At 39.2% G+C, this 11,391-nt stretch overlaps 2 protein-coding genes across 2 annotated transcripts; both read right to left on the minus strand.

Moving 5' to 3' along the window:
* Positions 1–545: 545 nt before the first annotated feature.
* Positions 546–4,651, minus strand: LOC140941857 (uncharacterized). The gene is made up of 4 exons (XM_073390864.1): positions 4,592–4,651; positions 2,904–3,225; positions 2,090–2,245; positions 546–726 (listed from the first exon to the last, which is right to left on the minus strand). Exons 2-4 carry the CDS (start codon positions 3,223–3,225, stop codon positions 620–622), a joined length of 585 nt encoding a protein of 194 aa, XP_073246965.1. The 5' UTR covers positions 4,592–4,651; the 3' UTR covers positions 546–619.
* A 2,271-nt stretch (positions 4,652–6,922) lies between these two features.
* On the minus strand, positions 6,923–11,182 carry LOC140940353 (dermatopontin-like). The gene is made up of 5 exons (XM_073389305.1): positions 11,022–11,182; positions 9,835–10,037; positions 8,727–8,897; positions 7,958–8,159; positions 6,923–7,398 (listed from the first exon to the last, which is right to left on the minus strand). Exons 2-5 carry the CDS (start codon positions 10,031–10,033, stop codon positions 7,326–7,328), a joined length of 645 nt encoding a protein of 214 aa, XP_073245406.1. The 5' UTR covers positions 10,034–10,037; positions 11,022–11,182; the 3' UTR covers positions 6,923–7,325.
* Between the last annotated feature and the right edge of the window lie 209 nt (positions 11,183–11,391).

Raw genomic sequence — 11,391 nt, forward strand, 5'->3', positions numbered from 1 at the left:
TATTGGACTGTTTATATCCTGTAAGCATTAAGCACGTGCTTTATTGTAGTATGATTTTTGTCACTTTGTTAGCTTATTTTCTTTGAAAGAGGCAGGAATCTTCCATTTAAAAAAATCAGGCTTATTTCAAAATGTTAAGCTGGTGATTTTAAAGCATTCTATTTTTCCATCAAGTATATCAGACTGAATTTATGTAAACATGGCTTCAGTGAGTATCTACAGGCCCTCAGCGAAGTATGTCCTTGGTACCAAGAATTCACAAGCTATTCACACTTCAAAATTTCTAAATACGAACCGCCTAAGGTATATTATTTCCCCTCTAACGGTCCTGTCAATCTAACGACCGTCTTGTTTAACAGCTGCTATCATTGAGTGCGGCAGTGGGGGACACGAGAGAATTTTTGCTTATGTTCTTTGTTCCTTTGTTCTCTCGTACTGAGTGGTCAAGTCATTCAGTGTACAAACCAGTCTGCCCATGGAAAATATTCCACTGGAAATGGAAACTTGTTTTTTTTGCTTCCTATAGCTATAACACTTACTTAAAAAATGAGCTGTAATAGCTTCTGACTCCTCTCATGTAAAATCCTTTCTTTGGCATTTCAAAAATGATATTCTTCCCTTATGAGTTCACGTACTTACTCCACTTACATCTGCTCTTGATGTATTTTTGGCTGTTACAACACTTAAAGCTGAACAAGCGGCCGTTTGCGAAAATGCTGTGAATACCTGCAGGATGAAGAGGCATATTAAGTTACATCATCGTCATCATTATTTCTGGAAAATCTCATAAGAAGAGACAAACAGGCAGACAGACAGAAAGAGAGAAAGACAGACGACAGATAGACAGAGGGATAGATAGACGGACGGACGGACGGACGGACAGACAGCCAGCCAGGCGGACGGACAGACAGGCAGAGACCTAAAAACAAACAGAACCCTAAAGAGGAAGACAGATAGATAGACAAACAAACAGACAAACAGGCTGACATACATAAGAAAGAGTGACAAACAGACAGATGCAGACAGACAGACTGCTTCTTTTTAAGCACTTTTAAATATAAAGCTCTATAGCTGTAATATCAAATATCGTAAAGCTAAAAGAAACAAAAACTAAGAAACCAAGTTGTTAAGCAATAAATACACAGCCAATAGACGGCCTTACACCCTACTACTTCAGATCTGTACATCTCACTTATGGCCGTTGTTACTGAAATCTCCTGAATGGTCAGCTCTTCGATCTGGAAATATCGATGGAGCGGATTTTATAAGCCAAGACCTTCAGTTTTTATCCGTAAAGTCTTATGTCGTTAGGCAATAATATTAGCAGCGTTAAGTTCCAGAGTAGTGAGTCTTTAAGAGTGATGGAGTTTTCACCATAATCAGCGCGGCATCGTTAGCGAGACTTTATGGTTATGTCTACATTTGGGATTTATAGTAGTTATAAACTGAAAGAAAAATCCTTAAAATTTTATCCGTTATTAATTCAAGTGCCAAGGGGCAAGATGATGACAAAGACCAAGCCCTTAATAGCCTGTAAACAGAGGTTGTTTTATTTTCGTTCTTTTCAAAGACATCGGCGAGCACGCGAGGTCACCAGCGTGCGAGAACGAGCGCGGAGCGAGAGAAATAACAATTTACCACTCCAGAAAATACCATATACCATAATGCTCTTTGTTTGTCACCCCAAAATTTTGCATAAGCATTGTCTTCAGTTTCTCTTGGGGCCATTTTCTCCCAAGAGAAATTGAAGACAATGCGTATGCAAAATTTTGGGGTGACAAACAAAGAGCATTATGGTATGTTATGGTATTTTCTGGTGTGGTCAATTCCCCACCACTACCCCCTTACGCTGGCTGTTAATAAATCCCCTGAGGTTTATATTTTATCACCCGCGCTCGACGGACTTTGAAGAGAACATAGGGGGACGTCTGTGAACAGGTTAAGCCCTTAAAGTCAACTGCACTATTGTACTACAGCACGGACTCTTCTTTCTGGCCTGTATTCTGGGACAGACACTTTTTTTTATAGGTAAACAAGCTTACTCACCATTTTCACATTGCGTATTAATATGTTATTGTATTGTGCTTACCAGAAATAAAACCTTGGCACTCGTATTTGAATGAGGTATGATAGTAAGACGACCACTTGCAGATCTGTGCTGCTTTGTTATATACACACTGTATATTCCAGTGCCTGTCACCTGCATTCTGGTCATACACGACGTAAATGGATTTCACAGTTTGACCTGCAAAGAGCAATTTGATGACCATGTAGCCTCGCCTAATAGAATCCAGATTCTGTAATCTGGGAAATTTTTGCGTGTGGATTCGGAGTACAGCTCAAGGAATCCGGAATGACACCAACGACTCGAATCCAGAATCCAAGTTCCATTAAAAAAGACTGGAATCCAGTACCTGGAATCCTGAATCTACAGCGTGGAATCCAGAATCCAAGACTGTCCTGGATTCCCTTACTTTGGGCGAGCAATGATTGACACGGAATGGATAAGCCAGTGGCGGATCCGCGGGAGGGGCCCGGGGGGTCCGCCCCCCTTATTTTTGGACCAAACTAAGGCCTTAAGGGTCTGGATGACTGCCCCCCCTCCCTTATCTCAAGGTCTAGATCCAGCAATGTAGGCCTTGTTTGCGTCGTTATTTTGTTGCTCATTTAGGTCACAGCATTCAAGAAATGGGTTCAATCGTTCGAAATACGTTCACAATCATACACGTGTGACCTCTTTATTTCCAACGAGAAAAGGGAATAAAATCTCTCCGGAATATCCGGCTTTTAATCAACCTTGAGTAATGAGCCAATGAGTAAGTTACTAGTTCGGAGAAAAGAGATACAAATTGACATCTATAGATCAAGAACTCCAAAAGAAAGAGTTAACTAAACGTTGATACCTGCAGGGCATTCGACACGCCGGTTGTTGTTGTTGTTGTTATTATTATTATTGTTGTTGTTATTGTTGTTATTGTTATTGTTGTTATTATTATTGTTATTGCAAAATACCCGTTTAACCAGCCCCCAGTTATTGTTGTTGTTGTTATTGTTGTTATTATTATTGTTGTTGTTATTGTTGTTGTTGTTGTTGCAGAAAACTCGTTTAATGTCTGGTTTGCTTTCCTCTTTGGATGACATCATTTTGACAGCAAGAGTCATTGAGATAAGCCCCACGAGTAGGAACCATACCAAAGACAAGCGTGCCATATTCAACGGGTTCATCTGTGAAATAAATATTACACCACCTAATTAAGATCAATGACACTGCAGCAGGCTCGACCTTATGTATGTTTTACGATAGATAGTAAGCTTATTTTTGCCCTAGATAAAAATGGAGGATATTTTTTGTACATAAGTTCAAGATTTACGCAAACTTAGGATGGGGGATGTTTTAGAAAAAATGTGCGGACCCGCTGAGAAAAATCGGCCTGAAGTTTTCTGTAGAAAATTTATTCTGTTTTCGTCGCTTTTGTCAAATCGCGTGACCCAGCTGAGCTGAGCATGCGTACTTGTGAAACAACATCGTTGCGACCTTGTTCCTTCCGAATGGTTACAACATTGTTCCAGCATTGCAATGCTGTATACGGGCTAAAAATCGTTGTTGCAAATCAGCGTCCCGTGTAACATCACCTTTAGAGAAAAACGTGAGAGCGCTTGTTTTGACTTTCATGTAGACGTAGAAAAACGGCGATATCTCAAAATCTACTCATTACAATTTGAAAAAATCTGGAAAAATTCTTGTCAATATCGCTCTTCATCATTGAAAACCTTAAAACTAATTTTTTTTTTGACACATTTAAATTTCACATAACAGATATTTTGTTAGCAATTTCAAAAACTGTTTGTAATAAGTTACAATTGGTTTAAGTTGTTTCTGAAAAAATGAGGATTACTTATAGTAACCTGTGGGCAAATTTATAAGGACGTCTACTGGCTGGATTTTGCATAACCCTAACGAAATCATAATTTTAGGCTCGTTTCAAACCATCCATGTTGCTATGGAAACGATCGAAATCTTATGTTTAACCTCGGAAACGAGGCTTAAATGAACACCCTAATGAATTGTAATGACCCACAACCTACAAAGCTGTGTTCAGCCACCTTAATATACTAATCTTCAGCAGAAGCTGAAACCGCGAAAAACGAAGAATTATTAATTTTAATTAGGGAATAAAGCGTTTGTACTAAAAATCTGTAAGGCCTAGGCTAAACGACTTTTCATGAGACGAACCAAACTCTAATTTGGGTCGACCTAAATTAAGTTATGATCGTCTGTTGGGTCAGACGTCGAGCTTAGAACGCGTGGAACTAATCAACTGAGTTAGACCAAAAAGCAAATTTATGATCAGTAATAAATTTGCTCCCGAACGCGGCTAAATATATATTACACAAATTTACTAATTTTTTAGTTTAGTTCGTCGCATGTGAAGATCGATGTTTGTCCTGGAGACGATCTTCAGACGTTCTATTCGTCTGAAGCAGACAGCAGACGGATAGAATCCAACTCATTCATTCGAACTTAACTGAGCCAGACGTCGAACTCATGAACTATGAAAAGTTCGACGTTTGGCCTGGGCATTAAACGTACCGTTTGACGCCGGCAGAAACGCAAGTCAAGGACAGAATCTTCAGTGTGATGTGCGCGATTATGCCACTATTCAAGTTATGTCAGTTCAAGAATCATTCAGCTCCGTTTTGTTAGCATGAAACAGGCAGAGACGTTTTTTCTTTAAGTACACAGACGCTTTGTTTGAGAGAAAACGGGTCTGGATAAATAAATTGTCATGCATGGATATCAGTACTGAAATATTCGAATCAAGGTACTGTGTCTGATCTCAAATGTTGTAGGAAAGAATTTTCGTCAGTTTTCTCATTTATTGGAGCAAGAGTCTGTATATTACAGTACTGTATGATATAAACTTTACGAAATTGAAGTTGTCAGAAGAAAAAAAAAATGTGAATAAAAGTTGCATTTAAATGACGTCGTATTAAAAGGGGTATTGTGCGAGTGGGTGTATATGAAGGCATTGATTTCTTTGAATTTCAACCTTAAGCAATAGATCTCCCTTAAACTGTCAGTTGTAATATCCACTCTGCGTTTTTGAGTAAATAGGGCACTCCTTTTATTTTGATGCGGTATCGAGCTGTATTGACGATTGAGTTTAATTGAAATTGTTCTATGTTTTACTGTCGAAAGTTGTGAGATTTAGCATCAGAGAAAAAACAGCTCAGCTGCGTATAAAATCCTTCAATCAGTAATCTTGTTACTATCAAGAGAGAACTACATGCACAGTCCGCAACCAATGCAGCGAAACCACCCTTATCTGACCTACACCTCTTTGCTTGTTCAATGGAGACATTTAATAAATACTTTTGTGCGATATTTATCCAAGGGTCCCGTTGGTATGGACGCTAAGACTTCGCAAACAGCATCTTCGCCAACAAAGTGTTTGGACAACGACGAACATGCATGACCCGTGATATATTTTAAATATTGGCATTTGAAAGGAGACTAAGCTGAGTAGTTTTCCTACTCATACACCTTGTCAGTAACTGTGCTCACGTTGTGGGTGGCTGCTCCTAAAATGTTTTACAATTGGTGTAAGGTTTAATGGAGCCGAAACTAATTGTAGATAATTGCATACATTTTAGGCATCTTACTAATGAACAGTTACGACTTTTTTATATTTCGAGTGACAACAATTTGCCGTCTGTCCTCTTTGAATTAAATGTTGAAAAAGACAATTTAAAAGTAGACCATTCACGAAAAACATAATAGGTAATTAGGTTGAGAGAAGTCTTGGGCGCGATCCATTCAACCAAAATTCAGACCGGTCCGACCGGGACAAGTGATCCACCTCAAAAGGTGGACTAGATTTTTAGAAACTTTTCCGGTTGGACCGAACCGATCCATTGAGTTATGGACCGAAATTTCCAGAAATTTTGGTGAATGGATCGCGCCCATTGTGTTCCTTAGGCTCCGTCCACACTTTTCCGTTTTTGTTTGAAAACGGAGATTCTCCAGTTTGGCCTACCGTCCACAGATTTTCCGTAAAAACGGTCACCGAAACTCATCCTTTCAAAAAACGCTCTCCAGGGTGGCGGTTATTGAAAACGCTGGCTTATCGTTTTCACGGGCGAAATCGGAGGTTTTCGAATACGATGAACCTACGTAAGATCCGCTCAGTTGGATAAGCGCCGGTTACTCTAGTGCCCAGATCTTTTGTTGACGTTAAAGCGCCGGTGTTACAGTGACATGGCCATCCCCTCGTTTTGGGCATCCCCATTCCCAAAACCCTGGTGATATGGGCATCCACTTCTCATATTACCTTAGCGATTTGGGTTAGGGTTAGGGTTACAGGAGATGCCCATAACACTAGGGTTTTGGGAATGGGGATGCCCAAAACGCGGGGAAGCCCATATCACTGTGACACTGGTCTGCCAAGCGGGAGGTAGCCTGTTCCAGGCTTTCAGATAGTAGAGCGCGGAAGAAAAATTCACGAACAAAAAAAAAAACAAAAACGAGCGGAGCCTGAACGCCTGGAATAGGCTAAGAGAGAGGCCACTGGTTAACACCGGTCGGACCAACACTCAGGGTCTTTAAATAACTGAAAATTAAAGAAAGTGCTACCTTTGTAATAACATCTGCAAACGGTTAGACTTTCTAGTATTCGCCGATAAGGAAGATAAACTGTAGGCCCTGTGTCACACAATAATTCCTGTGGAACGTAGGAGAACCCACACACTGCTCGTCAAGAGTAAATGACGTGTTCTCTTACGGGGGAAGGGATTGTTACGGGCCCGCAGTAATTGGTGCCCAGCCCTGTGCCTTGTGGTAACCCTGCCAGCACTGGCGAATCTAAGTAAATGTCAATATAAAACGCATGCCCTGTAAGACCTGCAATCGTATTTTTATCGTTTTAGCGTATTTGTTTGGACCGGCGGGAAAGATTCCAATACGCTAAGTGTGCACACTTAAAAAAAAGTCTCCGTTTTCAAAATATCAGGATACGGGTGGACTATCGAGGATTTAATTTATGTTCAGTATCGTTTTGTGGACGGAACCTAGTTTATTTGTGAGGGTTTCGTACTCCCCTTATAAACTGTGCAGTTTCGCCATGAATAAAATCATATATCTGCGTTTTCAGGTTAATTAATCATGTTTATTAACTGAGAGAAAACAGTCAACTAACTAGTTTCAAGAAGCTTCGGCTGTCACCTGTGTCGCTCCTTCTCGTGAGGGTAAAATGGGAAAAATGCGTCCGTTTCAAATGTTTGTCTTCTACTCTAGCGATCAGAAAGGGTACACACACGGCATCTTGTTACTTTAGGTACTTATAATATTTCTTACGACGGAACTTCAACTTGCAGTATTTAAACTCCCAGCGGCGGTCCCTGAAAAATTGAATCGATATAAAGCATTTATGAGTCCAATACTCACCACTTGTTCAAGTCCTGTAACAGTGAGATTCAATGCAAATGGTAAAAGTTGTAAAAAATATCATTGTTTACCATTTGTGCGATTAGTTCAATTGGTAAAAGTAAAATACGCTTGAATGATATAAAGAAAAGAGCATCACTTGGGAAGGGGGCCTTACAAGTGATACAAGGTACAACTCGTACAATAGGTTACAAAACGCGTGCAAAAAATCGTAATCATGCATGCCTATAATCCTCTTTCTGTAAGTAACTACACAAAAAACGCCGCCTCGCTGCAAAAAAAAAAAAAAAACTATATTAATTGGTGAATGACATTTAATTTTTGACACTCGGACACATTTTTATTTTAAAAACAATTCTGGTAGTAGAGGATGAATGTGAAATTTACTCTTCTTATAGTTATGAATAGTTAACGTTTCGGAAAACTTAGTTTCGTGGTACAAATCAGTGACGGTTGCTTTTTCCGCGCCAACAACGTAGTTCTTTTAGATTTCTTTTCTATGTTTCAACTTACTGGAACTTTTCCTTGTGCTCGCTGTACATCCCGACGAGATAGTAGCCAAGTCTTCGTTTAACTTGAAAATCCAGGGGCAATTTCCAGTGGTTAATGAAGGCAGTCGTAACACATCCTGTTGTCTCGTAGTTTTTGGCGTCGTTACAACACTTGAACCTGAATCTACGGTCATAATTCTTCATTCGAAAATAACTTTCAACGCCTGAAATACAATTTAGGATTAAATATCATGAATGGGACAGTTAATTTAATCAATAAAAAAGTACACTGATATGTTTAAAGTATAATATTCGCACTGCATACCAATTGTCCAGAAACAGGCTGAGTTAATAGGGGAGGAAACATAATGCCTAGACAATAGGTATGCTGAATAATGATGGTCTACGACGTCAACCGCCACCAGGGGAGGTCGGAGGGGCGGAACTTTCAGCTGAGTCACTTCCACTAAGCTCGGTTAATTGAACTGGCCAAGAGGAGGGCGAAAGACAAGCAATCATAAGCGAGGGTCGCAAAGCATCATGCCACTAGCGCAAAGGCCCAACATGACGGAATTTAAAGTGTTACTTATTTCCGCGTCCCGGGCCAATTATGTATCCAGTGACAATAGATAAAATTAAACAAAGCAGGAGTCCGGATAAACAGACAGTAAGACAGGACAGACTGCTGAAATGTGAACCTGAGACTATTAGTAGATATGAATAAGTTCAGTTCGTGAATTAAAAACAAGCTGAATAAAGTCAAAAAGGTTCTCAAACTCAATTATATTTACCAGCTATGAATCCGTAATGTGGACACTCAATTCTCAGAGGCTTATCCCAATCGTTCTTATAACTTGTCCACGCACAAGATTTGACGGCTTTGTTGTAACCGCAGCCCATTTTCCAGCGCCGATCGCGTTTTGTCTGAACATACGCTGATGCGATGGAAGTGATTGAATTTCCTGCAGGAGAGGAAATAATAAAAATAAATAAATATTAAATAATAAATTACCATGAATTGCAATCAGGTTTTAAGCCAAGGGAGGATCAAATTTCAGCCATAAAGTTTCTCTCTTTAATGGTTGCAACTTTGCAACTTGGATCTGAGACATATGCGATCGCTTGCCATTAGCCTGTGGTTTCGTCTGTTTACAAGTCATTTCCTTAGTAATATCAGTGGCGAATACTCCTTAATTTCGGAGCGAATTTTCAGAATTAATTTATAACTTCGAGTGAAATTACAAAGTTCTTAAGTTAACGCTCAATATATCTATGTGCCACGATGACCGACAGGTTTAAAAAGGAGATGTCAGGCAAGAGCTTGTTTTCAGGGCATTAAAAAAGTGGGGAAAACTTAAACACACGAAAGAGCACACAATTTAACAGCAGGTGAAGTAAAATGTTTATATAATTTCTTCACTAAAGGTTGCGCAAATCATTACAGTTTTCACTAAAATTTCTATTTTCACTCATCGTCATTTGATTACACCTGAAAATCGTAGGAGTGATTGGCGAAGCTAGTGGCATTATTGGACAAAACTATTTCCAACAAGAAGTCAATCTCTCAAGATTTTTTAATGTTTTTTTTATTCCCCTGGAACATTTCGTACCTTAAATGGCTATTTTTTAAGATCATCATGGGGAGGAAATGCCGACATCATCTACCACTTCACATAAGAGGCTCAACTGTTATCGTTAATTAAAAGATTTTTTCCTGATTTCAATTAATTTTATTTCTAAATTAAAAGATCAAAATCGGTCCATTGCTGGCAACGTGTATTTTGTATTTTTTTTAGGGTACAAAATGTATTTAAAGCAAGTCTGAATTTTTTAAAACTAAAATATAGATAAGAGACACAGATAGCACAGTTGGTAGAGTCGAGTCAAACTCCATCTTACTTCCGGTACACTCATACAGGAAGTGGCCGGTGGGTTCATTTATCCATTGTCCGCCATTGTTGTTAGGGCAAACGTAACCCCTCTTTGCTTTTTCATCAGATGTCTTTACAGCTGCTTTCTTTGTAATCTCAGCAGTGAGTGAACTACAGGCAATTCCACCAAGAATGAAAAGGCAAACAAGCACGATATTACCCGCCATTTCCCTTATAAAAAAGGCAAAAAGAAAAGATTAAAAATTTATGACGAGAACAAAAAAATACAGTAGAAGAGATGTGAGAGTTTAATCACAGTACAAACGACTTGCTCCAAGTCACTGACGTCGACCGGCTTGCAATTTTTAGCCTGTGTCAGGCCCTCAGATAGTCGGGGACATCGCGGCGAAAGTAAGCCAATGCAAGCGAAAAAAAGACGCGCGTGATCTTAAGAAGTGAGTGGTGGTCCCCATGCGCTTTTCGTTGCGTGACTGCACATTACTATCTTGGAGCCTGGAACAGGCCAGCATTTTTTGACTGTCTTGATAATAATTAAAATAAGATGGCAAAATATATAAACGAACCCTGAAGGCTATCCATGGGTTTAGCATCTTAACCCATAGTTGTCAACTGCCAGTCATATTAATTAATCGACCATTTGTTCCTTAATTTTTCATTAGACAGTGTTGTTAAGTCAAGAGCCAAAAAAGTTAACTTGAATCTTTCTTTAAACAAAATTTGCGTGCCTAAAATTCCTAGATTACCTAACAGCAATTCTGTTAGTCCCCGGGTTTTTACAAAATGTTTTTCTTCTACCTCTTAAAGTTTTGCGGGTTAGGAAAGCTGATTAACTGGACAAAATGCGACTAAGCAGTAATCCTTATATGGCGAACAAAGGGTCTTTGTTAAAAAATCCCGTGGTCACTCTCCCTTCTACGCCTTATACAGGCATGTGCCGTGGGAGGAGGTATGGTTTTCGAGGAGCTCAGCGTTTAAATAGGACATACTTTTTGTTTTTGTGGTCCTTGATGTAGACTTTAATTTAGTAAAGTCCGCTGTAAAGAACCTGACAAACGTCCTAGTAATAGGCTCCTCTATAAAAACTTACTATCGAAACAAGGCCAAAAACTTCACGTTTGTATATGTCCATGTTTCAAAGGAAATAAGAAAATAGTAAATAAACAAATAAACTATGTGGTCTTGCAGCTATTTTACCTTCTAATTCCAGCGATTTTTTAACAAACAAGTTTTCACTTTTTCTTTGTAGTATCCTTTTTTTTAAATCCACACGGTGTTCTCAATGGCTTGCTACTAACTTTTGTAGATACAGGCCTCTTTGGTGTCAGTGGTGAGATCTCGCTATTCACATTGATCCACTACACGGCTAGATCTAGCTTCTCTTATATCAAAATGCTTAAATAAAATATCTTTAATCTGGGCCGGATTATAGCCGGCAGTAACAAAACAAACAATGACTTAATAATGCCTGGCAATATTTTCAATTAACTGAAAATGTCAGCATCGGCTTAGACTTTGCGTCAGTCCATTCTTTCCCCTAGTTTTGACCTTTTAATTGCACCTGTCT

This window comes from Porites lutea, chromosome 6, assembly GCF_958299795.1.
Source record: "Porites lutea chromosome 6, jaPorLute2.1, whole genome shotgun sequence".
Taxonomy (NCBI): Eukaryota; Metazoa; Cnidaria; class Anthozoa; order Scleractinia; family Poritidae; genus Porites; species Porites lutea.

What these genes read in the sequence shown, in the direction of transcription:
- LOC140941857 (XM_073390864.1), bottom strand. Translation starts at nt 3,225, where the DNA reads ATGAACCCGTTGAATATGGCACGCTTGTCTTTGGTATGGTTCCTACTC. An exon ending in GCGTGTCGAATGCCCTGCAG is followed by an intron (nt 2,246 to 2,903) that starts GTATCAACGTTT and finishes TGCTCTTTGCAG; the next exon opens with GTCAAACTGTGAAATCCATT. An exon ending in GTGCCAAGGTTTTATTTCTG is followed by an intron (nt 727 to 2,089) that starts GTAAGCACAATA and finishes TTCATCCTGCAG; the next exon opens with GTATTCACAGCATTTTCGCA.
- LOC140940353 (XM_073389305.1), bottom strand. Translation starts at nt 10,033, where the DNA reads ATGGCGGGTAATATCGTGCTTGTTTGCCTTTTCATTCTTGGTGGAATT. An exon ending in CCTGTATGAGTGTACCGGAA is followed by an intron (nt 8,898 to 9,834) that starts GTAAGATGGAGT and finishes CCTCTCCTGCAG; the next exon opens with GAAATTCAATCACTTCCATC. An exon ending in GAGCACAAGGAAAAGTTCCA is followed by an intron (nt 7,399 to 7,957) that starts GTAAGTTGAAAC and finishes TCAATTTTTCAG; the next exon opens with GGACCGCCGCTGGGAGTTTA.